The sequence below is a fragment of the Rhinopithecus bieti genome, unplaced genomic scaffold, assembly GCF_001698545.2.
Source record: "Rhinopithecus bieti isolate Rb0 unplaced genomic scaffold, ASM169854v2 scaffold_32008, whole genome shotgun sequence".
NCBI classification, from domain to species: domain Eukaryota; kingdom Metazoa; phylum Chordata; class Mammalia; order Primates; family Cercopithecidae; genus Rhinopithecus; species Rhinopithecus bieti.
Window position 1 is genome coordinate 3,175,415 of NW_016814433.1, and position 26,960 is coordinate 3,202,374.

General features: G+C 52.6%; 2 protein-coding genes across 4 annotated transcripts in view; both read left to right on the top strand.

Moving 5' to 3' along the window:
* Nucleotides 1–17,272, top strand: part of WRAP53 (WD repeat containing antisense to TP53) — a 23,839-nt gene extending 6,567 nt beyond the window's left edge. Inside the window, exons 5-11 of the mRNA XM_017850543.1 lie at nucleotides 13,907–13,995; nucleotides 15,231–15,321; nucleotides 15,430–15,562; nucleotides 16,114–16,322; nucleotides 16,510–16,613; nucleotides 16,760–16,894; nucleotides 17,010–17,272. Of these exons, the coding sequence (XP_017706032.1) occupies nucleotides 13,907–13,995; nucleotides 15,231–15,321; nucleotides 15,430–15,562; nucleotides 16,114–16,322; nucleotides 16,510–16,613; nucleotides 16,760–16,894; nucleotides 17,010–17,256 (1,008 nt within the window). The 3' untranslated portion in view covers nucleotides 17,257–17,272. The remainder of the gene's footprint in view (nucleotides 1–13,906; nucleotides 13,996–15,230; nucleotides 15,322–15,429; nucleotides 15,563–16,113; nucleotides 16,323–16,509; nucleotides 16,614–16,759; nucleotides 16,895–17,009) is intronic.
* Nucleotides 17,273–18,862: 1,590 nt separating this feature from the next.
* On the top strand, nucleotides 18,863–25,130 carry EFNB3 (ephrin B3). 3 transcript variants are annotated; one of them, XM_017850546.1, is made up of 5 exons: nucleotides 18,863–19,485; nucleotides 21,715–22,007; nucleotides 22,195–22,287; nucleotides 22,395–22,499; nucleotides 22,927–25,130. In XM_017850546.1, the coding sequence occupies exons 1-5, from the start codon at nucleotides 19,364–19,366 to the stop codon at nucleotides 23,334–23,336; spliced, it is 1,023 nt and encodes a 340-aa protein (XP_017706035.1). In that variant the 5' UTR covers nucleotides 18,863–19,363; the 3' UTR covers nucleotides 23,337–25,130. The 3 variants fall into 3 exon arrangements, with proteins under 3 accessions (XP_017706035.1, XP_017706036.1, XP_017706037.1); XM_017850547.1 differs by having other exon boundaries at nucleotides 18,948–19,485; nucleotides 22,357–22,499; XM_017850548.1 differs by having other exon boundaries at nucleotides 18,948–19,485; nucleotides 22,366–22,499.
* Nucleotides 25,131–26,960: the final 1,830 nt, after the last annotated feature.

Below are 26,960 nucleotides of genomic sequence, written 5' to 3' on the forward strand. Positions count from 1 at the left end.
CTTGAGCACCGCGCCCGGCCTGTTTTGTTTTTTTGAGATGAGTCTTCCTCTTGTTGCACAGGCTGGAATGCAGTGGCGCGATCTTGGCTCACTGCATCCTCTGCCTCCTGGGTTCAAGTGATTCTCCTGTCTCAGCCTCCTGAGTAGCAGAGATTATAGGCATGTGCCACCATGCCTGGCTAATTTTTTTTTTTTTTTTGAGATAGAGTCTCTGTTGCCCAGGCTGGAGTGCAGTGGTGCAATCTTGGCTCACTGCAACCTCTGCCTCCTGGATACAGGTGATTATCCCGCCTCAGCCTCCTGAGTAGCTGGGATTACAGGCGCCCACCACCACGGCCCAGCTAATATTTGTATTTTTTTAAAATAGAGACGGGGTTTTACCATATTGGCTAGGCTAGTCTCGAACTCCTGACCTTTGATCTGCCGGTCTTGGCCTCCCAAAGTGCTGGGAAACAGGCGTGAGCCACTGCGCCTGGCCTTTTTGTATTTTTAGTAGAGACAGGTTTTGCCATATTGCCATGGCTGGTCTTGAACTCCTGACTTCAGGTGATCCACCCACCTCGGCCTTCCAAAGTGCTAGGATTACAGGCGTGAGCCACCGTGCTGGGCCATGAGAGAGTTTTTTATTTTTATTTTTATTTTTTTGAGACAAAGTCTCACTCTGTTGGCCATGCTGGAGTGCAGTGGCACGATCTCAGCTTACCACAACCTCCGCCTCCCAGGTTCAAACAATTCTCCTGCCTCAGCGTCCCGAGTAGCTGGGATTACAGGCATGTGCCACCACGCCTGGCTAATTTTTTTGTATTTTTTTAGTAGATATGGGATTTCACTGTATTGGCCAGGCTGGTCTCGAGCTCCTGACCTTGTGATCCGCCCACTTCGGCCTCCCAAAGTGCTGGGATTATAGGCGTGAGCCACTGCGCCTGGCCAAGAGAGTTTTAAAACAGAAGAGTGAATGGTTTATGGGTGGGCAAGAGTGAAATCCGGGGCCAGGCAATGGTGACTCATGCCTGTAATCCCAACATTTTGGGAGGCTGAAGCGGGTGGATCACCTGAGGTCAGGAGTTTGAGACCAGCTGGCCAACATGGTAAAACCCTGTCTCTCCTAAAAATATAAAAATGAGCTGGGGCTGGGCGCGGTGGCTCACGCCTGTAATCCCAACACTTTGGGAGGCTGAGGCGGGTGGATCACCTGAGGTCAGGAGTTCAAGACCAGCCTGGCCAACGTGATGAAACCCCATCTCTACTAAAAATACAAAAAATCAGCTGGGCGTGGTGGCGGGCACTTGTAATCCCAGCTACTCTGGAGGCTGAGGCAGGAGAATTACTTGAACTAAGGAGACGGAGGTTGCGGTGAGCCGGGATCGTGCGCCTGCACTCCAGCCTGGGTAACAAGAGTGAAACTCCATCTCAAAGAAAAAGAAAAGAGCCGGGCGCGGTGGCTCAAGCCTGTAATCCCAGCACTTTGGGAGGCCGAGACGGGCGGATCACGAGGTCAGGAGATCAAGACCATCCTGGCTAACATGGTGAAACCCCGTCTCTACTAAAAAATACAAAAAACTAGCCGGGCGAGGTGGCGGGCACCTGTAGTTCCAGCTACTCGGGAGGCTGAGTCAGGAAAATGGCGTAAACCCGGGAGGCGGAGCTTGCAGTGAGCTGAGATCCTGCCATTGCACTCCAGCCTGGGCCACAGAGCGAGACTCCGTCTCAAAAAAAAAAAAAAGAAAAGAAAAGAAAGAAAGAATGCTGATGGAGGAGGAGAAGGCCCCAGCAGAGCCTTGAGTGCCTGAATGCTCCAGCGCAGGGAGGTGGAGACTGATTCATGCTGCTGAGAGATGGAGTGAGGCGAATCTAGAGAATGACTCAAGAGACATGAGTGACCTTGACAAGAGCACTTTCAGGGAAGTGATGGAGGCAGAATCTGATCAGGATGGGTGGAAGAAAAGTATAGTCAATCTTTTTTTTTCTTTTGAGATGGAGTCTTGTGCTGTTGCCTGGGCGGGAGTACAATGGCATGATCTCGGCTCACTGAACCTCTGCCTTCTGGGTTCAAGCGATTCTCCTGCCTCAGCCTCCTGAGTAGCTGGGCTTACAAGTGCACACCACCACGCCCAGGTAATGTTTTGTATTTTTAGTAGAGATGGGGTTTCACTCTGTTGGCCAGGCTCGTCTCGAACTCCTGACCTCGTGATCCACCCGCCTTGGCCTCCCAAAGTGCTGGAAGTACAGGTGTGAGCCACCGTGCCCGGCCTAGACAATTCTTTGGGAAAGTTTTGCTGTGAAAGGGAGCCAAGAAATGGATCGGTGATCGGAAGGGAAGCGATGCCAAAGAAGGGTTTATGGGGTGCTTCTCTGACGTCAGGAATAGTCCTGTAGAGAGGGAGGGATTGATGCTATAGGAGAGAGGGGGGATAACAAAACCCCTGAGTGGCTGGGCGAAGACAGGAGCTAGAGCACGTTCAAGGACTTGACTTTGATAGGCACAGAATCCTTCCTTGCAATAGAAGGAAAGGTGGAGGAGCATTCAGAAGCTGCTGTTTAGCAGTTGGAAGATCTGAGTGGTTTTTGTTTTGAGACAGGGTCTCTCTCCATTTCCCAGACAGGAATGCAGTGGTGTGATCACAACTCACTTCAGCCTCAACCTCCTGGACTTAAGCAATCCCCCTGCCTCAGCCTCCTGAGTAGCTGGGACCACAGATGGGTGCCACCATACCCAGCTAGTTTTTAAATTTTATTTTTAGAGATAGAGTCTTGCTATGTTGCCCAGACTAGTCTCAAACTCCGGGCCTCAAACAGTCCTCCCACCTCATCCTCCCAACATGCTAGGATTACAGGCATGAGTGTGCCTGGCCCAGATTTGAGTGTTTCTGTCTCTGAATTCTGTTTCTGAATTCTCAGTGAAGCATAAAGGGAGATTTTCAGCCAAAGGAAGAGGGTCTGTGCAGAGAGAAAAGGTATGAAATGACCTGTCCTAGAGAATAGAAAATCAAGGCTGGGCACAGTGGCTTATGCCTGTAGTCCCAGCACTTTGAAAGGCTAAAGCAGGAGGATCACCTTGGGTCAGGAGCTCAACAGCAGCCTGGGCAATACAGCAAGATCCTATCTCTACAAAACATTTAAAAAATGGTTGGGTATGATGGTGTGTGCCTGTACTCCCAGTTCCTTGGGAGGCTGAGGCAGAAGGATTGCTTGAACCCAGAAGTTCAAGGCTACAGTGCAGTGAGCTATGATTGTGCCCTATACTCCACCCTAGGTGATGGAGCGAGACCCTGTCTCAAAAAAAAAAAAAACAACAAAAGAAAGAAAATCAGACCCACCGAGGTATGTGGCAGTTGTGCTGCTCTTTGCTCAGTACCCACTAGAGGTCTGTTGCCATTAATTTGAAATGAGACCGGTTAGTGTGACTGTGCATCTTCCCTGGCAAGTTAAATGACTGTAGTTTCTCTGTTTGTAAAATGGGGATAATTATAATAGCACCTGCCTCACAGAGTTGTGAGAATTAAAAGAATCAGTAATGAATTAAAGCACTTAGTGCTGGGCATGGTGGCTCACACCTGTAATCCCAGCACTTTGGGAGGCCGAGGCAGGTGGATAGCCTGAGGTCAGGAGTTGGAGACCGACCTGGCCAACATAGTGAAACCCTGTCTTTACTAAAAATACAAAAATTAGCCGGGCTTAGTGGTAGGCGCCTGTAATCCCAGCTACTTGGCAGGTTTGAGGCAGGAGAATTGCTCGAACGCAGGAGGCAGAGGTTGCAGTGAGCTGATGACGCCACTGCACTCCAGTCTGGGCAACAGAGCAAGATCCAGTCTCAAAAAAATAATAATAAAATTTTAAAAAAAAGCACTTAAAAACAGCACCTGGCCGGCTGGCCGCGTGGCTTCAAAGCCTGTAAATCCATCACTTTGGAGGCCGAGCGGGCGGTCACGAGGTTCAGGAGATCGAAGACCATCCTGGCTAACACTGTGAAACCCCGTCTCTACTAAAAAAAAATTTTACAAAAAATAGCCGGGCGAAAGTGGCGGGCCGCCTGTAGTTCCAAGGCTACTCGGCAGGCTGAGCGGCAGATGGCCGGGTTAAACCCGGAGCGAGCTTTGCAGTGAGCTGAGATCCGGCACTGCCACTCCAGCCGGCGACAGAGCGAGACTCCGTCTCAAAAAAAAAAAAAAAAAAAAAAAAAAAAAACAGCACCTGGCATATAGTAAGTGTTCAGTAAACACTAGTAGTCCCTGGTATCAGTTGCATGCAAGCCAAGAATAGGAGGATGGTCTGGTTGAGGTTTACCAGGAGAGAAAAACAAACCCTGGTCTTTCTCGAGAGTGTCTTTAAGGGTGTGCGTGCCATGGTGGACTAGAATCTTAAGTGGGTAAGGAACTGGACTGTAAATATGTTTTCGATGAAGCTGAATAAATTGTCATGGTAGAAATAACAGAGCAGGGTCAAGCGTGGTGGCTCATGGCTGTAATCCCGACACTTTGGGAGGCCGAGGCGGGTGGATCACCTTAAGGTCAGGAGTTTGAGACCAGTCTGGCCAACATGGTGAAATCCAATCTCTACTAAAAAAAAATACAAAATTAGTCAGGCATGGTGGTGATTGCCTGTAGTCCCAGCTACTTAGGAGGCTGAGGCAGGAGAATTGCTTGAACCCGGGAGGCAGAGGTTGCAGTGAGCCGAGATCTCATCACTGCACTCCAGCCTGGGCGACAGAGCGAGACTCCATCTCAGAAACAAAACCAAGAAACCCCACAAAAAAACAAGAATGATAACAGGACTGTTTGTGGGCAGTGAGATGGCAAACCAGGCGGTAGAGTCTTAGTGGTTGAGGGAGGGTGATAAAACAGGGAACGCTAGCCTGATGACAAGAACTGCAGAGGAGCTGGGGTTTGACAGCAGGGGGCATAATGACACCCAGCCACCTCTTGTATTTGAGGTGTGTACTGGGGACAGCTGGCTGTAAGCATTACAGCCATCTCAGCTTGAGAGGGCCGGGGGGATTGCCAGGGCCAGGCAAGTGCAGGAGCAAATGGATCATTCTGAGGAGAAGATGAGAAATATGGGAGAGTGTTATTATTTATTTATTTTATTAGAGATGGAGTCTCACTCTGTTGCCCAGACTGGATAGAGTACGGTCGCAATCATAGCTCACCACAGCCTTGAACTACTCCCGAGTAGCTGAGACTATAGGCCATGCCACCATGCTCAGCTAATTTTTGTACTTTCTGTAGAAATGGGGTCTCGCTGTGTTGTCCAGGGTGGTCTCAAACTCCTGGCTTCAAGCAATTCTCCTGCCTTGGCCTCAAAATGTTGCGATTACAGGCATGAGCCACTGTGCCCAGCTGGTTTTTAGATCCTTGAGTAGGAATTTCAGTGGGTTTGGGACAGATTAGGGTGTGCATGGAGCAGTATACAGATCGTGGTGATGCCAGATGACCCAGAAGACCAGGACTTCTCTAGTGCTTGAGGTTAATAGGAGGATGGGGCAGGGGTGAGTCTTTTTGTTTTGTTTTTTGAGACAGGGTCTCACTTTTGCTCAGGCTGGAGTGCAGTGGGCAGTGGCGCGATCTCGGCTCACTACAACCTCTGCCTCCCAGGTTCAAGTGATTCTCATACCTCACCCTTCCAAGTAGCTGGGGCTACAGGGGTGCGCCACCACGCCCAACTAAGTTTTGTATTTTGAGTAGAGACGGGATTTCTCCATGTTTCCCAGGCTGTTCTCAAACTCCTGTCCTCAAGTGATCTGCGGCAGGGCTGAGTCTTGTTGGCTCGTTAAAAGAATAAAGGTGCTCAGTTCCAAGACTGGTCCTGAGTGCTTACCTGGCATACAACTCTTTAAGGCTGGAGGCTGTAGACATTTGAGTTCTCTGTGCAAACTATAAGGTGATCTAAGCCCTAAACCCTGGTTCCTCAGGCCCGGGGGTGGTGGTGCAGCCGGTGCAGCCGTGTTAAAAGAGTTCAGGAGGTAAGAGTTTCAAGGCAGGGATAGTTAGAAGAGACTCTGGAAATGTGGGGCGGGGCGGGGAGGGGGATGTTGAGTGTTGCATAAACTTGTTTAAGAGAAATGGGAATGTTAAAAAAAGAAAAAATTGTCATTACCTGCCACTGCAGAATTTAGCCCTCTGAATTTTTCTACATTTCTTTCTAAGCTCTGTCCAAGTACTGAAAGCTTTTATGGGTTGTAATCATATGGTACATGGTTTTATACATTCCTTTTTTCCTTTTAACAATCATATCCTAAATGTTTTTTGTGGTAGTCTTCACTGTTATGATGTTTAATGGTGTGTGATATTGCATTGAGTGCTTATGATAATTTTCTTACCTCTTTTCTTGTTTTGGACATTTGGATTGTTTCCAGGATTATTATAAATGATTCTTCAGTGAACAAATTATCTTCATGTATTTTGAAGGAGGTTCTTTTGTCAAGAGAATTTTTTTTTTTTTTTTTTTTGAGACAGAGTCTTGCTTCGTCACCCAGGCTGGAGTGCAGTGGCATGATCTTGGCTCACTGAAATCTCCGCCTCCTGGGTTCAAGTGATTCTCCTTCCTCAGCCTCCTGAGTAGCTGGGATTACAGGCGTGTGCCACCATGCCTGGCTAATTTTTGTATTTTTAGTAGAGACGGGGTTTCACCATTTTGGCCAGGCTGGTCTCTACTCCTGACCTTAAGTGATCCATCCACCTCTGCCTCCCAGAGTATTGGGATTATAGGCGTGAGCCACCACACCTAGCCTTAAGATAAATTTTATGAATAAGAAATACCCTAGAACAATATCAACTTTTTTTTATATATATCTTGCAATACAGATAGTCAATTTGTTTTCTTTTTTTTCTTTCTTTTTTTGAAACAGAGTCTCGCTCTGTGGCCCAGGCTGGAGTGCAGTGGTGTGACCTTGCCTCACTGCAACCTCTGTCTCCCAGTTCAAGCAATTCTCCTGCCTCAGCTTCCCAAGTAGCTGGGATTACAGGCACGCACCACCACACTGGGCTAATTTTTGTATTTTTAGTAGAGATGGGGTTTCACCATGTTGGCCAGGCTGTTCTCAAACTCCCGACCTCAAGTGTTCCACCCACTTCCGCCTCCTAAAGTGCTGGGATTACAGACATGAGCCACCGCTTCTGGCCAGTGAGTTTGTTTTCAAAAGATTTTTGTGGCTGGTGTGGTGGCTCATGCCTATAATCCCAGCACTTTGGGAGGCCAAGGTGGGAGGAATGCTTGAGCCCAGGAGTTTGAGACCAGCCTTGGTAGCACAGCCGGATCCTGTCTCTATCAAAATAGTTGGGCCTGTGGTCCCAGCTACTTGGGAGGCTGAGGTGGGAGGATCGCTTGAGCCTGCGAGGGTGAGGCTACCATGACCTTTGATCACACCATTGTACTCTAGCCTGGGCAACAGAGCGAGACTGTCTCAAAACAAACAACCAGAAACGTTTTGTGCCTTTTATTTCCTTATGTATTTATTTTTTCCTGCTAGTGTATCAGTTTTATCGCAACCTTACTCATTAGGTGTTCTCATTTTTAGTGTCTACAAGTTTAGCATTTGAAATAGATACAATTTCTTTCTTTCTTTCTTTCTTTTTTTTTTTTTTGAGGTGGAGTCTCTCTCTGTCGCCCAGGCTGGAGTGCAGTGGCGTGATCGGCTCACTGCAAGCTCCGCCTCCCGGGTTTACGCCATTCTCCTGCCTCAGCCTCCCGAGTAGCTGGGACTACAGGCGCCCGCCACCACGCCCAGCTAGTTTTTGTATTTTTAATAGAAGTGGGGTTTCACCGCATTAGCCAGGATGGTCTCGATCTCCTGACCTCGTGATCCGCCCGTCTCGGCCTCCCAAAGTGCTGGGATTACAGGCGTGAGCCACTGCGCCCTGCCTGAAATAGATAAAATTTCTATAGGTCAGAAAATTGGGGAAGGGTGCATTTGGGTAATTCCATATACTTGTGTGTACTGAGTTTTCTTCCCAATATAGTTTCTTGGTTTTTCTCCTTTATTTTCTACCTTTTCACAGAACTTCCTGTAAGTCTTATTTCCAACTCCCCAGCGTCTTTCCTGACACTTGCCCTGCCCCATGGCTCTTGCAGGAAGCCTTTACTCCTCGTCTCGCCCTCTCCAGGAGACACTTTGCATCCTCTGCGCCCTACATCTCTCAGGGTGGGGACGGGGAGCAGCTTCTTCATCCCAAATGCTGTAGCCACACAATTGCTCTTTCGTCTTGGTGAAACTTTTTCCTTTGAGGCTTATGCCGTCTCTCCCGCTGACGATGTTGGCACTGTACAGCCTTCCTGTGCTCTCCACTTCTACCATTTTGGTGACTTCAGGTATCCAAGCCAGAAGCCAGGGTCTCTCTCATCCTTTAATCTCCCTTTTCCTAACCCCTCATATCCAATTACTTTCCAAATCCCATCAAGTCCGCCTGATCTTCCTAATCCACCCACATCTGTCCATCCCACTGCCTCTACTTTAATTCAAGGTCCTATTATTTTGGGCCTATGTTGCTGAAACAATCTCCTGCCTCCTTTTGTTCATTAAAACCATCTTTAGGGGCCGGGCGCGGTGGCTCAAGCCTGTAATCCCAGCACTTTGGGAGGCCGAGACGGGCGGATCACGAGGTCAGGAGATCGAGACCATCCTGGCTAATACGGTGAAACCCTGCCTTTACTTAAAAACAAAAAACTAGCCGGGCGACGAGGCGGGCGCCTGTAGTCCCAGCTACTCGGGAGGCTGAGGCAGGAGAATGGCGTAAACCCGGGAGGCGGAGCTTGCAGTGAGCTGAGATCCGGCCACTGCACTCCAGCCTGGGTGGCAGAGCAAGACTCTGTCTCAAAAAAAAAAACAAAAAACAAAAAAACAAAAAAAACAAAAAAAACCATCTTTATTGACTGCTGATTCTACACCAGCTGTTGGGGAAGCAGTGGTGAGAGCAAGGCAGATGTGATTCCCTCCTTCTCTGATAGGTTTGACGGAAGGGGAGTGAGGAGCACCCAGGGCTATAGGAAAGCGGAGCAGGGGCGCCTTGCTTAGCTGGAGGGGTTAGGGAAGTGTCCCAGAGAAAGAAGCATCTAAGAGACCTGAAGGATGACTAGGATTCAGCCAGAAGGAGTCGTTGGGGGAGATGAAGGAAGAATATTCCAGACTTGGAGCCTAGGACATGTGAAAGCCAGTGGGTTGAAAGTGTGGCGAGTTGGCACTTTATAGGACCTGAGAGTCAAAATGGCGGGACTCAGAGATTTTTTTTTTTTTTTTGAAATGGAGTCTCGCTCTGTCGCCCAGGCTGGAGTGCAGCGGTGCAATCTCGACTCACTGCAAGCTCCGCCTCCCGGGTTCACGCCATTCTCCTGCCTCAGCCTCCCGAGTAGCTGGGACTACAGGCGCCCGGCACCACGCCCGGCTAATTTTTTTGAATTTTTAGTAGACACGGGGTTTCACCACGTTAGCCAGGATGGTCTCGATCTCCTGAGCTCGTGATCCGCCCGCCTCGGCCTCCGTAAGTGCTGGGATTACAGGCGTGAGCCACCGCGCCTGGCCAGGACTCAGATTTTTAAGGAAATGAGCAGATAGAGATGAGCCTTGAGAGGTGGGTCGGGGGTAGCAGCGTGGTAATGGAAGGTTAGGAGGAGGAACTGGCAAGATTTGGTATTGGGTTGGACCAGGAGTGGAAAGGAAGTGAAGAGTGGTAGCAGTCAAGGCTGGTGCTCAGATTTCAGGATTGAGCACTGATGTGGAGTCCAGGAGGAACAGCAGGTTTGATGGTGGCGGATGCTAGGCCTATTATGGACAAATTGAGTTTGAGCAACCCGTGGGATGATCAAGTGGCACTGTCCACCAGGCAGTTGGATATATGGGTTCAGAGTATAGAGGTGGACGCTGAAGTCCTGGCTGGTTGACATCAGCCTGAGGCCCCACAGACAACTGACGAAGGACAGTGTTCAGACTATTTATCTCTCACAAATCAGTAAGAAAAAGACGGCTGGGCGCAGTGGCTCATGCCTGTAATCCCAGCACTTTGGGAGGCCGAGGCAGGCTGTTCACCTGAGGTCAGGAGTTCAAGACCAGCCTGACCAACATGGTGAAACCCCGTCTCTACTAAAAATACAAAAATTATCCGGGCACCTGTAATTCCAGCTACTCAGGAGGCTGAGGCAGGAAAATTGCTTGAATCTGGGAGGTGGAGGTTGCAGTGAGCCGAGATTGCACCACTGCACTCAGCCTGGGGGATAGAGCGAGACTCTGCCTCCAAAAAAAAAAAAGAAAAAGAAAAGACAACAACTGGCCAGGCACAGTGGCTTACACCTGTAATCCCCACTTTGGGAGGCCGAGGTAGGCAGATCACTTGAGGCTGGGAGTTTGAGACCAGCCTGGCCAACATGGTGAAACCCCATCTCTGGTAAAAAGTATAAAGATTAGCTGGGCTTGGTGGCTAAGGCCTGTAGTCCCAGCTACTTGGGAGGCCATTAGAGTCGCTTGAACCCAGGAGGCAGTTGTAGTGAGCGGAGATCGTGCCACTGCCCTCCAGCTTGGGGAACACAAAGACTGTCTTAAAAAAAAAAAAAAAAAGAAAAGAAAGAAAATGGGCAAAATTTATGAAAAGGTGTACCTAAATGGCCAGTAAACATAGAGGAAATAATCTAACCTTTCTTATAGTAATGATGGAAATACAAATTTATGCTGCAATGAAATACCATTTCACCGCCTTCAAATTGAGAAAAATGTAACAGTCTGGTAATACCAAGAGGATAAAGAACAATATATACTTTTTTTTTTTTTGGAGACACGATCTTGTTCTGTTGCCCAGGCTGGAGTGCAGTGGTGCGAACATGGTGCACTGCAGCCTCAAACTACTGGGGTCAAGCAATCCTCCTGCCTCACTCTCCCAAACAGACGGGACTACGAGTATGCCAACATGCCTGACTAATTTTTTAATTTTTTGTAGAACTAGGGTCTTGCTATATTGCCCAGGCTAGAATAGAGACTCTTATATGCTGCTGGTGGGAGAGGACGTTGGGATAAGTGCTTTGGGAAAGAAATTGACATTATAGTGTCTTACAAAGTTGGCAAAGTGCATAGCATAGAGACCAGTAATTTTACTCTTCAGCAGAAACTGTAGAGAAACCCTTCTACATGTGTACAGAATGTTAAAGCACACTAACCGAAAAATGGAAAAACCATCAGTGACACTAAATAGAAGAAGTGTAAATCAGTTTGACTATATTCATGAGTGGAGTACTATACAGCAGTGAAAATGCATGAATTACAGCAAAATGTGTTTCCATGGTTAAAGCTTCCTATCACAGAGGGATATATATGATATGATGCCATTACTGTTAAGTCTAGGCTGGGCATGGTGGCTCATGCTTGTAATCCCAGTGCGTTGAAAGGCTGAGGTGGTTGGACTGCTTGAAGCCAGGAGTTTTAGACCAGCCTGAGCAACACAGACCCCTGTCTCTACAAAAAAAAATTTAAAAAATTAGCCAGGCACTCTGGGCGTGGTGTGTCATGCCTGTAATCCTAGCACTTGGGAGACTGAGGCAGGTGGATCACGAGATCAAGAGTTCAAGACCAACCTGGCCAAGATAGTGAAACCCTGTCTCTACTAAAAATACAAAAAGATTAGCTGGGCGTGATGGCAGGTGCCTGTAATCGTAGCTACTTGGGAGGCTGAGGCAGAGAATTGCTTGAGTCTGGGAGGCGGAGATTGCAGCGAGCTAAGATTGCACCACTGCACTCCAGCCTGGGCGACAGAGCGAGACTCCGTCAAAAATAAATAAAATAAAATAAATAAGCCAGGTATGGTGGCTTGTGCTTATATTCCCAGTTACTAGGGATGCTGAGGCCAGGGGATTGTTTGCTTTAGCCCAGGAGTTTGAAGTTTCAGTGAGATGATTGCGCCACTGTACTCCAGACTAGGCAACAGAGTAAGACCTGGTCTCTAAGAAAACAAAAAATTAAGTCTAAAGACCTGTAAAACAATGTTAGACACTGTTTTTTTTTCCCATAGTATCTCTCCTAGGCTGGGTGCGGTGGCTCACACCTGTAATCCCAGCATCTTGGGAGGCTGAGTCAGAGAGATCACTTGAGGCCAGGAGTTCGAGACCAGCCTGGCCAACATGGTGAAACCCCCATCTCTACTAAAAATACAAAAAATTAGCCGAGCATGGAGGTGAACTCCTGCAATCCCAGCTACTCGGGAGGCTGAGGCACAAGAATTGCTTGAACGCCGGAGGCAGAGGTTGCAGTGAGCTGAAATTGTGCCACTGCACTCAGCCTGGGTGACAGAACGAAACTCTGCCTAATAAATAAGTAAATATTCCTAAGGAAATGTGTGACAGTGATAAATTCAGGATAGTGTTTTACCTCTGAGGGAGAATTTCTGTTAGGAAAGGGGTTTAAACGTATTTTTTTCTTCAGCTGGATGGAGGGGTCACAGGGTTGTTTTTTAATGAGGTACTTTGCATGTTTATTTATTTATTTATTTATTTTTAATTTTGAGACGGAGTCTCGCTCTGCTGCCCAGGCTGGAGTGCAGTGGCCGGGTCTCAGTTCACTGCAAGCTCCGCCTCCCGGGTTTTACGCCATTCTCCTGCCTCAGCCTCCCGAGTAGCTGGGACTACAGGCGCCCGCCACGTCGCCCGGCTAGTTTTTTTTTTTTTTTGTATTTTTTAGTAGAGACGGGGTTTCACCGTGTTAGCCAGGATGGTCTTGATCTCCTGACCTCGTGATCCGCCCGTCTCGGCCTCCCAAAGTGCTGGGATTACAGGCTTGAGCCACCGCGCCCGGCCTGTACTAATATTTTTTTAAAGGATCAAATGGCACCTAGCATGTACTCAGTAAGTATTTGAATAATTGGTTGGTTCTTTGTCTCTGGGTTGGGGTATTATTATTTGTTTCTTCCTCTCTAAGTGTTTATAAAGAAAAAGTATGAGGCCGGGCGCGGTGGCTCACACCTGTAATCCCAGCACTTTTGGAGGCCAAGGCAGGGGGATCACCTGAGGTCAGAAGTTTGAGACCAGCCTGGCCAACATGGTGAAACCCCGTCTCTACTAAAAGAAAAAATACAAAATTAGCCAGGCATGGTGGTGCCTGTTCTGTCTCAAAAAAAAAAAAAAAAAAAAAAAAAANCAGGCGTGGTGGCCTGCACCTATAATCCCAGCTACTCAGGAGGCTGAGGTGGGAGGATCACTCAAGCCTAGGAGGCAGAGGTTGCAGTGAGCCGAGATCATGCCAGTGCACTCCAGCCTGGGCAACAGAGTGAGACTCTGTCTCAAAAATAAAAAAAGAGAGAAAAAAATAGACACATATATTAGACCAGTGGAATAGAGAACCCAGAAATAAACCTTCTTTTATATGGAAAATTAATTTTTGACAAGGGTTCTAAGACCACTTAATGGGGAAAGAACAATCTTTTCAACAACAGCAGTGGGACAACTGGGTATCTATATGCAAAAGAATGGACTGGGCAAGGTGGTTCACACCTGTCCAGCACGTTGGGAGGACAAGGCAGGCAGATCACCTGATGTCAGAAGTTCAAGACCATCCTGGCTAACATGGTGAAACCCCGTCTCTACTAAAAATACAAAAAAATGAGCCGAGCTTGGTGGTGGCTGCCTGTAATGCCAGCTACTCGGGAGGTTGAGGCAGGAGAATGGCGTGAGCCCGGGAGTCAGAGCTTGCAGTGAGCCAAGATCGCGCCACTGCACTGCAGCCTGGGGGACACAGCAAGACTCCGTCTCAAAAAAGAAAAAAAAAGTATGAATCTGTATGGCTTTTGGTGGCTAAATTTATTAAAGTCTGAGTTCACCTTGAACACTGAGACAGCATCTCTGCTGTATATATGCACCCCATCTGCCACAACACTGCTAGAGACATGCGCCTCAGACTCCTTTTCCCTCCAAGTGACTCAGCCATTCCCACGTCTCTGTCTAGGTCCCTGTCCTTCGAATGGTGGAAGGTGATACCATCTATGATTACTGCTGGTATTCTCTGATGTCCTCAGCCCAGCCAGACACCTCCTAGTAAGTAATGTTTGCCTCCCCGCTTGCTGCCCCACCACCCAGTTTCAAGCAGGGCCTCTTGGGAGAGTCAAGGGCTGCCAGGGTCTTCAAAGGAGGAAGGCTCGGCGTGCTTATCAGAGGGGCTGGTCAGTTGGCTTCCTCACTTCCTTTTTTTTAGATTGAGTCTTGCGGCCGGGCGCGGTGGCTCAAGCCTGTAATCCCAGCACTTTGGGAGGCCGAGACGGGCGGATCACGAGGTCAGGAGATCGAGACCATCCTGGCTAACACGGTGAAACCCCATCTCTACTAAAAATGCAAAAAAATTAGCCAGGCGAGGTGGCGAGCGCTTGTAGTCCCAGCTACTTGGGAGGCTGAGGCAGGAGAATGGCGTGAACCCGGGAGGCGGAGCTTGCAGTGAGCCGAGATTGCGCCACTGCACTCCAGCCTGGGCGACTGAGCGAGACTCCTTCTCAAAAAAAAACAAAAAGATTGAGTCTTGCTCTGTCACCCAAGCTGGAGGGCAGTGGTGCAGTCTCAGCTCACTGCAACCTCCGCCTCCCAATTTCACGTGATTCTCCTGCCTAGCTGGGATTACAGGTGTGCACCACCACACCCAGCTAATTTTATTTTATTTATTTATTTATTTATTTTTTGAGACAGAGTCTTGCTCTGTTGCCCAGGCTGGAGTGTAGTGGCCGGATCTCAGCTCACTGCAAGCTCCGCCTCCCCGGTTTACGCCATTCTCCTGCCTCAGCCTCCCGAGTAGCTGGGACTACAGGCGCCCATCACCTCGCCTGGCTACTTTTTTGTATTTTTAGTAGAGACAGGGTTTCACCATGTTAGCCAGGATGGTCTCGATCTCCTGACCTCGTGATCCACCCCCCTCGGCCTCCCAAAGTGCTGGGATTACAAGCTTGAGCCACCGCGCCCGGCCTAATTTTATATTTTTAATAGAGATGGGGTTTCACCATGTTGGCCAGGCTGGTCTTGAACTGACCTCAGGTAATCCACCTGCCTTGGCCTCCCAAAGTGCTTGGATAACAGGCTTGAGCCACCACACCCAGCCTGATTTTTGTATTTGTAGTAGATACAGGGTTTCACCGTGTTGGCCAGGCTGCTCTCAAACTCCTGACCTCAAGTGATCCACCTGCCTTGGCCTCCCAAAGTGCTGGGATTACAGGTGTGAGCCACCGTGCCCGGCCATTCCTCCCCTTCCTTTGACAGCACCGGGGTTTCAGTGTCCATGTCTCTCTCAGCGTGGCCAGCAGCAGCCGGGAGAACCCGATTCATATCTGGGATGCATTCACTGGAGAGCTCCGGGCTTCCTTTCGCGCCTACAACCACCTGGTAGGGACTGTCACACTCAGCCCCAGCACTCGTACTGGCCCGGCTCTCCTTCCTGGAGGGCAGCTAAGGCTTTGCAATACCTGTTTTCAGCCCTTTCCTTCCCCCCAGGATGAGCTGACGGCAGCCCATTCACTCTGCTTCTCCCCGGATGGCTCCCAGCTCTTCTGTGGCTTCAACCGGACTGTACGTGTTTTCTCCACGGCCCGGCCCGGCCGAGACTGCGAGGTCCGAGCCACGTTTGGTAAGCATCTGTGCCTCCAAGGGAGGAGGAGAGGGAAGAGCACTGCCACCTGCACAGGGGCCTGTGTGAGCCAGGGCCACCTGTGGGGTTTCATGCCGTCCTCTGTACGGCCCGGGAGCAGGTGCAGCCCAGTTGGCAGAGGAGCAAACAGACTCAGAGCAGGTAGGAAACCTTCCCAAGGTCAACCAGCTGGTCAAAGGACTGCTTCCTTCCTGAACCCGTACCCTGTCAGCTGTGGAGCTTTTGGTCTCTGAAATCTTTCTAGAAAATTTTTGATAAAGCTGATTCCATTTTCCTGTAGGCCTTCAACTTGCATCTGTCCAAGGAAAAACTGGGATTTGAGAGGGATGAAGTGGGGCTTGGGCATTTAGGTCCTTTGGGGGGATAGATGTGGTGAGCATCAGAGGTCTTTGTCCTGCTTGTGACACACAGCATGGGGGAGATGTTGAGTCCAGGCATGTTGGTGCTGGGATGGGAGACAGACCTCTGCTTAGCCTGGTTAGTGCCCGGAGCCATTGCCCCCTCCCCCACTTTGTTCCTTCCCTCTCTAGCAAAAAGGCAGGGCCAGAGCGGCATCATCTCCTGCATAGCCTTCAGCCCAGCCCAGCCCCTCTATGCCTGTGGCTCCTACGGCCGCTCCCTGGGTCTGTATGCCTGGGATGATGGTTCCCCTCTTGCCTTGCTGGGAGGGCACCAAGGGGGCATCACCCACCTCTGCTTTCATCCCGATGGCAACCACTTCTTCTCAGGAGCTCGCAAGGTAGGGGTCACAACCTGAGAGCCCAAAGCACCTGGGCAGCGAGGCAGGAGCGGGGATGTAGTCTGCAGTGTAGGGGAATGGGGATGGGGAAAAAAATGCCAAGCTGAAGGAGTGCCTGGAGACCCCGAGGGAGGCAGGGACATCCAGGGCTTTGGGGGCGACTCCAGGTCCTGTTCCATGTCTCCAGGATGCTGAGCTCCTGTGCTGGGATCTCCGGCAGCCTGGTTACCCACTATGGTCCCTGGGTCGAGAGGTGACTACCAATCAGCGCATCTACTTTGATCTGGACCCGTGAGTGGCCGTGGCTCCTTCCTACACAGGGCCCTGAGAAGCCTAGGAATGCCAGAGCCCAGCTGTAGGGTCCTAGCCCCTGGGTGCGAGTGGTTCCTGCCCCAGGGGTGAGGCCTCTGCCAGCAAATCTCTCCTCTCTCTCCCAGGACCGGGCAGTTTCTAGTGAGTGGCAGCACGAGCGGGGCCGTCTCTGTGTGGGATACGGGCGGACCTGGCAATGATGGGAAGCCAGAGCCCGTGTTGAGTTTTCTGCCCCAGAAGGACTGCACCAATGGCGTGAGGTCCTCAGTTCCATTCCAGAGATGTTGGGGCTTGGGTTGGGGATGGAAGTGAATCCCAGAGGGAGCAAGTGTCCTCACTGAAGGCACTGATAGACCGTCCCCATCTCTCCCTCAGCCTGCACCCTAGCCTGCCTCTCCTGGCCACTGCCTCCGGTCAACGTGTGTTTCCCGAGCCCACAGAGAGTGGGGACGAAGGAGAGGAGGAGTTGGGCCTTCCCCTGCTCTCCACACGCCATGTCCACCTTGAATGTCGGCTTCAGCTCTGGTGGTGTGGGGGGGGCCCAGACTCCAGCATCCCTGATGATCACCAGGGCGAGAAAGGGCAGGGAGGAACGGAGGGAGGTGTGGGTGAGCTTATATAAAAAGGTTTTTATGATACTAGAGTCTTCGTGTCTGTTTGTGGGGGGCGTATGAGTGAGGTGGGGTCGGGCAGGGGGACTGGCGGGCTCCCTGGTCCAGCAGCAGTGGGTATGGCATATTGTTCCTGAAACCAGGGGTTGAGAGGTGGGACTAGGCAGGAGCCAATGGGGTGGCTGAGCTTGGTGTGAAGTCAAGTGGGTGGGGGTGGGGCTTCCTGCCATTGACTGGTTGGTTGCTAGGCAACTTGGTAAACTGAAGGGGGAAACCTGTTTGAAATCTCACTCCCAAGGTGGGGGTGGCAGGGGTCAGGGTGAGCCGGGCTGAGCAGGAGCTGGGTCAGACTGTTGGGTGTGACTGTGTGAGACTGTGCAGACAGTGACAGGGTGCCTCCTGTCCAATGGAATGACACTCCACACTGCCATTCTCCAGCAGCATGGGGACCATTACTCAGCTCTGAGGGGAGCAGGAGCACTCCCCTCCCCTCCCCGGGGCTCCCCAGGAGGCAGACAACCCAGTTGCCAGAGTCAAGGACACACCTAAAAGAGGAAAGGTGTTGAAAAATACAGTCGTCACCTTTGGTATTGCTGTTCCACGCGGGGCGCGGCGAGGGTCTTACTCATTCAGCAGCTGTCGCTGGGCTTGTTTCTCCATTTGTCTGCTCTGTCTTTGGGGGTGGGGGGACGAGTGTGTCATTTGAAGCAGTGACTCCTCCCTCCTCCCCCCAACACCTTCCCAAATACTGAGAATGGGGGGACTTTGAAGAAATACCGCCAGCAGGGGATGTGATTTTAGACCTCACAATCAAAGGGAAGGGACGAAAGGCCTGTGGAGGCTTGAGAGGGAGAGGAATGTCACTCCTGCCCAGAGGTGCTGAAAGCCAGGGCTCTTACACCCGAAAAGGCAACTCCTCCCTTCCCCCAGGATAATTGGAAACAGCCCTTCCTGCGCAGTGCCGGTTTGGGGTTGTAGGTACGCCCCTTCTCCCAGCCCCGCTTCTCCCCCCAGCCATCTAGGAAAGGCCCAAGTGTATCCCTTAAACTATTTTTCACTACCCCCCAGGTAACAACAGCACATGGTCCATGGAGCGGTGACAAAGGAGACCCCAAGAGTGGGAGTTGCGCAGCCTGGGTTTGGTTTCTAGCTTTATCCCAGACTTCCTGTGTGACCTTGGGCAAGTCATGGGGCCTCCCTGAGCCTCAGTTTCCTCATCTCTGCAATGGGATCGTTAGCTCTGCCCCTCCCACTTCACACAGGTAGTCGTGACGATCAGCTCCGCCGCAGTTTGTAAAGTGCCAAGCCTTCAAGGTTATTATTATTCTCTCCAGACCTGCCGGGAACAGCGGTGTTGTTTTGGGATGGAGGAGAAGGCTGCGGGAGCGAAAGGGGTGGGTTCCTCGGGGTGGAGAGGGCGAGAGCGCTTCTGGATTCGAGAGAGGAAGATTCCAGCAGCTTGGGCGATCGGAGGGCAGGAGGGGAGCCGGGCAGAACTCAGCCCGAGCCAGAGGCTCGGAGAGACAAAGGGGGCGTGAGAGTCCGCGCCGGGGGCTGAGGCGGGGCGGCCGGCGGGAGGTGCGCGAGGTGAGGGAGGTGTGGGGGCGTGGGCCGCGGGATGCTGCCGCCCGCTCCGCCTTGAGCTCCAGCTCCGGTTTTTCCCTCCACCATCCTCTCCCCATCCCCGCCTCTCCTTTAACTCCCCCCTCCTGGGCTCGGGACTGGTTTCCTCCCTTAGCCCGCTGCCCTCAATCCTGGTGAGGCTGGGGCTCCGGCTCGGCGCCCCATTCCTCGCTCCCTGGTCCGGCGCCCCATGCCGCCCCCGCCCGGCCCCGGCTCCCCAGTCCCCCACTTAGGCGGGCTCACAGATCCCGGGGTGCTGGCGCGTGGGCCGGGGGCGCGTAAGGCGCCTGCAGACGGCCCCTGGAAGGGCTCTGGTGGGGCTGAGCGCTCTGCCGCGGGGGCGCGGGCACAGCAGGAAGCAGGTCCGCGTGGGCGCTGGGGGCATCAGCTACTGGGGTGGTCCGGGCTGAAGAGCCAGGCAGCCAAGGCAGCCACCCCGGGGGGTGAGCGACTTTGGGGGAGTTGGTGCCCCGCCCCCCAGGCCTTGGCGGGGTCATGGGGCCCCCCCATTTTGGGCCGGGGGGCGTGCGAGTCGGGGCCCTGCTGCTGTTGGGGGTTTTGGAGCTGGTGTCTGGGCTCAGCCTGGAGCCTGTCTACTGGAACTCGGCGAATAAGAGGTGAGCGGCCTGCGGCTGGGGAGACCCCAGATCCTAGGGCAGTGGGTAGGGAAGTTTTGGGGACTTGGGGGCTGGCTTCTGTGGGCAGGGAGGAGGCGGGAGGGAAGGTGCTGGTGCTCTGATGTGTGACGAGTTACTAGACAGGTGATCTTGGGAGCCAGACTCCAGGTCCCACGCAGAGCTGGATGCGGGTGGTGCTATGGATGTCAGGAGTTTGGAGACCCCAAAGGGGCAAGGAGAAGAAAGTTCATGGGTAGCCTGGAGGGCAGTGAGGTGGGTATTTGGATCTGTGGGAGGCCTGCGCCGGGGGCTGGGCTTGGAGGGAGCCTGGTTACTGTCAGCTCTCAGGAGAGAGCTGCAGATTAGGTGCTGCGAGTGGCTGAAGGGAAGGCAGGGCAGGGTGCCTCCCTCCCCCAGAGGGACTGGGCATCCGAGATGGAAGGCAAGGGGGTTCCATTTGGGGGTTCTGGGGACAACTTCCCCAAGGCTCCTTGACTCACTTCACAGTCTGTCTCCCAACTCTTCCCCACAGCCAGAGGGTCGGTGAACTGTTGGCTGAACGATTTCCCAGCCAGAACATATTCCTGCTTTCCTGGCTTGCGGGTCTCTTTCTGGAAGCAGCCTCGAGCCCCCGAACCCTCCTTCCTTCCCTTTTGCATCTGGAGTCCTGAGGACTCCATTGCCTCCTACCCCCATCTTTGCTGCAAACTCTTCTGTCAGACCCTCTGTTCCGTGGCATGCCTGCTTTGATCTGAAAAGAGGCCAGGGGTCAGATGAAACTTCAAGCCACGCTGGGTAGGACAGAACCTTCAGCAGGTCATCTGGGTCCCTTGCCTGCATGCAGATCCCACTTCCCGCTCGTAAAAGAGTTCTATGTTTTGAAAAATTCCTACTTCCCTGGGAAGACTGTGTGAGGCTATGGGAAGCGGGTGGGCTTTGGAGCTCATCAAATCCTTGGTCTGAATCCTAGCTCTGCCGCTTTCAGCTGTGTGGCCTTGGGCATGTCACTTAACCTTTCTGAGTTTGTGTCCTCAATCCTTACAGCTATTAGGAGTATTAGCGGTCAGGTGTTTGAATGTATTCTGTGCTCATTAAAGGAGAGCTAGGATGATTGTTCCTCTCTTTACTTCCCAGCCTCCCTCACACTTCTCTGTCCTGCCATCCCTCCCTCTCTTTTTCCCGGATCTCTGTGGGTATAATCTCAATGTCTTTTCTGTACTCAGTCACCTACCCGCCAACTCCCAGCTGCAATGTGAGTATCAGGTGTGTAGCCTGAGAACCTAAGCTTGTTTTCACAGGGTAGAGAAAAGGGAGTTAGGGTATCCTGGGGGTTCTTTTGGATGTGGGGTGGGAGTGGGACACTTGGGGGTCTGGGAAGATATCAAGTGGCAGCCCCCTGGGACCCAGTCCTGAGACCCTGTCTCAGCTATTAATGTCCAGGAAGGGGCTGCAGGGGTTGGCAAGTTGTGGCTGTGCTGGGACAGTGGATGCCTGGGTGCACTGGCCAAGGAGATGGTGAAGAGTGTTGGTTGTGGTTAGAAAAGTCAACTCCTTTCCTTTCCAAAGCAATAAGCACTTGCCCCAGAAGTCTAAGACCCAGTGTGATTCTGAGCGGGAGAATGACTCAGGCAGCAGCTCCCTAGACCCTGGTTCCTATCAGCCCCATTGATGGTCATGACCAAACCAGGCATTTGCCTTCTGTCTTATTAGCTGGCTAACTTAGGACAGTGGTCTGGACCACCCTCCACACAGGCCCTCCCTGACCCGCGCCCTTTGCCCCGAAATCCCTGAAATTCAGTGGTGGCCTGGAGGAGGGGAGGCTCTGCCCCCATGGTTGGCTGCCATGGAATAGTGAAATCACCTGGGAGGGGTGGGCTGTGTGGTTCTAGAGAGGCCAGCTCCTTGGTAACTGGCATCCTGTTGCCATGGCAACGGGGCTGGTGATGGAGCGGGAGATGGCAGTGTGCATGTGGTGAGGGTGGGCTGAAGAGTGCATTTGGGCACACCAAGGGGCAGGAGACCTCTGAGCCTGGCTTCCTGCTGCTTCCAATGTGAATGCTCAGAGTCCTTGGTGCCTGCTCTATAAGAACTGACTTTCCACTCAGACAAAGGCGGGCAGGCGTGAGCTGAGAACTGCTGTCCTGGAAGGTTGTAGGGTGAGGGGAGGAAAGCTCTGGGGGCCAGGCCTCTGACATCTCTTCCTTGTCCACCTTACCCTCCTCCCCATAGGTTCCAGGCAGAGGGTGGTTATGTGCTGTACCCTCAGATCGGGGACCGGCTAGACCTGCTCTGCCCCCGGGCCCGGCCTCCTGGCCCTCACTCCTCTCCTAATTATGAGTTCTACAAGCTGTACCTGGTAGGGGGTGCCCAGGGCCGGCGCTGTGAGGCACCCCCTGCCCCAAACCTCCTTCTTACTTGTGATCGCCCAGACCTGGATCTCCGCTTCACCATCAAGTTCCAGGAGTATAGCCCTAACCTCTGGGGCCACGAGTTCCGCTCGCATCACGATTACTACATCATTGGTACTGCTGGACAGAGGGCACGATTGAGTGGGGGGCTGCTCCTGATACTGAGCAGAGAGGGAGGGGGACCCTTACAGTCAAGAGGGAGCTCCCAGTGCCCTCAGGCAGTGTTCACACCAGGGCGTGGGGCCAGAATTGGGGCTAGACTCTGGAGTGCTGACCTCTTCCTCTGACTTTTCTCTCCCAGCCACATCGGATGGGACCCGGGAGGGCCTGGAGAGCCTGCAGGGAGGTGTGTGCCTAACCAGAGGCATGAAGGTGCTTCTCCGAGTGGGACAAAGTGAGTGGGGCTGGGGGACACCTCCTGGGCGCGAAGGATGTTGGGCAGTACGATCATGGTCAGGGGCAGTTGTCTCAGCTCCTCTCTTGGGCCTTCCTCATCTCCAGGTCCCCGAGGAGGGGCTGCCCCCCGAAAACCTGTGCCTGAAATGCCCATGGAAAGAGACCGAGGGGCAGCCCACAGCCTGGAGCCTGGGAAGGAGAACATGCCAGGTAGGAACCAGGGGCTAGCTCCCCGCCTTCCCCAGCTTCCTCTGCTCTCAGACCCCAGCTGCCCTGCCGTCACCCTCCCTCCCTCTTCAGTTTTGGGGGCGGTGATACAGGAAAGAGGAGAAGAGAGGATGGGAGGGTGGGAGGGGAATGGAAGCCAAATGAGGAAAAGACTCAATTAGAACTAATTAGCCAAGTCAGTGCTTCAATCAGTGCTGTCAGAGAAGTGGGGAGGACTCCGTGGCAGGAAGCTGAAGGGCTGGACACCTGGATTCTGAGCAGGGTTCGGCGGGGGAGGGGAGGTGGGGTCCCCAAGGGGCCTGGGCCCTATAAGGGAAGCCCATGGGGACCCCCAGGGTTGGGTGTCCAGATGCCCAGGTGGTTCCTTCAGTCCCTCCCCCTCTTTCCTCCTTCACCCCTTCCCTGCCAGGTGACCCCACCAGCAATGCAACCTCCCGGGGTGCTGAAGGCCCTCTGCCCCCTCCCAGCATGCCCGCAGTGGCTGGGGCAGCAGGGGGGCTGGCGCTGCTCTTGCTGGGCGTGGCAGGTGCTGGGGGTGCCATGTGTTGGAGGAGACGGCGGGCCAAGCCTTCGGAGAGTCGCCACCCTGGTCCTGGCTCCTTCGGGAGGGGAGGGTCTCTGGGCCTGGGGGGTGGAGGTGGGATGGGACCTCGGGAGGCTGAGCCCGGGGAGCTAGGGATAGCTCTGCGGGGCGGCGGGGCTGCAGATCCCCCCTTCTGTCCCCACTATGAGAAGGTGAGTGGTGACTATGGGCATCCTGTGTATATCGTGCAGGATGGGCCCCCTCAGAGCCCTCCAAACATCTACTACAAGGTATGAGGGCTTCTGTCACGTGACTCTCCTGAATCCAGCCCTTCTTGGGTGCTCCCCCAGTTTAATTCCTGGTTTGAGGGGCACCTCTAACATCTCCTCGGCCCCCTGTGCTCCCCCAGCCCCTTCACTCCTCCTGGGTGCTGTCCTCGTCTCCACTTTTAGGATTCCTTAGGATTCCCACTGCCCCACCTCCTGCCCTCCCGTTTGGCCGTGGGTGTCCCCCTCTGTCTCAGTGTCCCTGGATCCTATTTCCTTAGGGAGGAGCACAGGCTCAGCCTCCTCTCTGACCATGACCCAGGCATCCTTGTCCCCCTCACCCACCCAGAGCTAGGGGCGGGAACAGCCCACCTTTTGGTTGGCACCGCCTTCTTTCTGCCTCTCACGGTTTTCTCTTCTCTCTATCTCTTATTCTTTCCCTCCCTTCTCTAGGTCTGTTCTTCTTCCCTAGCATCCTCCCCCCCCATCTCCTTTCACCCTCTTGGCTTCTTATCCTGTGCCTCTCCCATCTCCTGGGTAGGGGCATCAAAGCATTTCTCCCCTTAGCTTTCAGCTCCCCTTCTGACCTCTCAAACCAACCACTCCCCTCAGTCTGCCAAAAATGGGGGCCTTATGGGGAAGGCTCTGGCACTCCACCCCAGCTCAGGCCATAGGCAGCAGGGCTCCCTTCTCTGTCCTGGCCCAGGCCTCTACATACTTACTCCAGCCATTTGGGGCGGTTGGATCATGACAGCTACCATGAGAAGAAGTGTCCCGTTTTGTCCAGTGGCCAATAGCAAGATATGAACCGGTCAGGACATACATGGACTTGTTCTGATGCTGAATGGGCCACTTGGGACTGGAAGTGACTTGCTCCAGACAAGAGGTGACCAGGCCCGGACAGAAATGGCCTGGGAAGTAGCAGAAGCAGTGCAGCAGGAACTGGAAGTGCCTTCATCCAGGACAGGAAGTAGCACTTCTGAAACAGGAAGTGGTCTGGCTGGAACTCCAAGTGGCTTAGTCTGGGGGATCGGGGGTGGGAGGTGGATGGTTCTTACTCTGTGGAGAAGAAGGGCGGGAAGAACTTCCTTTCGGGAGGAAGCTGGAACTTACTGACTGTAAGACGATAGAGGTGGACCGAGAAGGACTTTTCCCAGTCTTCAGTGGCACTTCCCAAGATCTCCCTTCCCTTGTGCTCTGTGCTGATTTTAGGACAGCTAAGATGACTGCCATGTGCTGTGGCAGGCCCAATTTGTCTTGTTCTTTCCTTTCCATATCCCAGTATAATCTCTGTTCATCAACAGTACTACCCCAAGAATCCATGTGTTCTCCCGAGTAACCCAGATGGCTGTCTTGTTCATTCCATCCTCCATTTCTGACTCCTTTCAGACTCAACACAGTTCCCTTCTTAGTGACCAAAATGGTGGCCTACTGGCTGGTCTAGCTGACGGTGGTGGTATTTAGCAAAGGCCCCTGTTTCCATAGTGACCAGCTGATACCACTTCCTGCCCTCTAGTGTGCAATTGGGTGTTGCCTCAGTTTCCTCCCAGCTCAGTTTTATTAGATCAAAGCTGCTGTTGGGCACCAGGTCGGCCACCTCAATCACCAGCCAAGATGGTTGCTTTGTCCACCAGAGGTCAAGTCACCTCTCTGGTGCTGTAGTTCCCAGCTCCTTCCTGATTTTTCTAATCGCTCCTTCTGGGAAACAGGAAGTTGATATTGCCATGGTGGCGGGGTATGCCATCACCTCAATAGTTTTACTGTAAAAGGGAAATTTGAACAACAAAAACCAAAAAAATAAAAATAAAAAACTTCAAAAGTTAACAAGAAGGCTGGAGAATGACTAGACTTGATTTGGGACAAAGGCTTGGTTAGAATGGCTTTCTAGCTAAGGGTTGGATTGCATGAAACCAACCAAGGGGGGTGGGTAGAGATAGGGCTAATTTGGAGTGGTGAGTGCTTGGGGAGGGGAAAACGGGCTGGGTGAGAAGGCAGAGGAAGGTGTCATCTCTAGGAGAGGGAGAGAGTAACGCAGGCAGGAGTGGGGTTGCCAGTTCGTCCATGGGGACAGTCTGAGTGTCTTGCTAAGCCAAAGCACCGGAGACAGGGCAAGTCGCAATTAGGATCAAAGCGGTAAGAACATGTTCACGTGTTGAAGTCTATTCCCTTCCATCCCTACCCAAGGCACTTGAGAAGTTTTGCTGTTGGGGACTCATGAGGAGAAGGGATGTGGCTGATCAGAAGGAAGTAGGAAGGACTCAGGGACCCAGGCATCAAGCTGCGTATTCCCTGGCTCCCTGTATACCCATAACCAAGGCTCTTCTCCCCGGAAAAGTCCAGGTGTCCAGCCCCCTAGACTTAGCCCCATTCTCCAACCACAAAAGCAGCCGTCAGGAGCATCACTGGAGCGAGTCAGCAGGGGTCACAACCTCTGCCCTCCCTGCCCCTCCCCTGACTTTAGGTCCCCTCCCGCTGTCTCCCATCTGCCTGGAGGTCAAGGGGTCCCCCTTCCTCTCTTCTGTCCTGTGGGACCCCTGCTCCTCCCCCTCCCTGTCTGAGCAAGATGCCTGGGTCTTGAGAGGTGCAGGCACCGCAGGAGGGGAGTTGAAAGCTGGGAGACCAGGTGCTGGGCTGTCTGGAATTTACTCCTGCCTTCTGAGCCCACACTGGAGCTGCCCGAGGTGGGGAGGCTCGTGGGGGTGGAAAGGCTGGTCCTTGCCCCTTAGTGGGGGTTGGTTGTCATGGCAACATCCCCTTTTCTACACAATGGGAAGCCCCCCTCAGCCTCCCGCGTGGATGGAGCCGACAGCCCCATCGCTGGCTATCAGCCTCAGGGACTTGGCAACCGTCACTATGGCAACCCAGAGCCCAGCAACAGGGCCCACTGAGAAAGGGAGGGGTCCAAGACTGGGGCAGGGCGGTGTGTGAGGGGCAAGGGAGCTCAGGGACACTCCCCCTCCACCTACATCTAGAGGCACAGGTGGAGAGACAAGAGGGAAGAGACGTGGGGATAAATAGTCTCCGTGACAGACAAGCACCTCACCAAAGCAGCTAAGACATCATAACATGCTGAGAGACAGGAAGACACCTGGGGACAGATGCACAGCCGGGGAGAGGAACAGCACAGACTGCACAGCGCCTGGGACACGCCCCCCTCAGAGCGCTGGCATCCAGAGACTCCCCGCAGCCCCGCTTGAACAGCACAAGACCAACAGCCTTTCACATGTGTAGTGACTTGGGTGTCTTTCGAGCTATTTGAAAATGCTGGTGACTTCCACGCAGAAAAACACATGCCATCCTATTTGCTTTGTGGGGACAAATACACATATTCTTAGAGTAACAACTACACCAAAACGACTACAGGCACAGGAAGACATTTGTTCATTGGTTTGTTCCTTCACTCACTCGCAGGTTAAATGCTACTTTGTTTCAGGCACCGGTTCAGGCGCTGGGAGGACAGGGTGAGTAAGGCCAAGCCCCCGCTTTCACAAAGCCCACATTTAGGTGGGGAATGGAATAATACAATTACAGGTGTGAAAAGGGATATAAACAAAACAGAATGACAGGATGAGGAGGATGGAGAGTAACATCTTTCCTTCCTTCCTTTCTTCCTTCCCTCCCTCCCTCCCTCCCTTCCTTCCCTTCCGTCCCTCA

What these genes read in the sequence shown, in the direction of transcription:
- EFNB3 (XM_017850546.1), top strand. Translation starts at nt 19,364, where the DNA reads ATGGGGCCCCCCCATTTTGGGCCGGGGGGCGTGCGAGTCGGGGCCCTG. An exon ending in TGGAACTCGGCGAATAAGAG is followed by an intron (nt 19,486 to 21,714) that starts GTGAGCGGCCTG and finishes TCCTCCCCATAG; the next exon opens with GTTCCAGGCAGAGGGTGGTT. An exon ending in TGGGAAGGAGAACATGCCAG is followed by an intron (nt 22,500 to 22,926) that starts GTAGGAACCAGG and finishes CTTCCCTGCCAG; the next exon opens with GTGACCCCACCAGCAATGCA.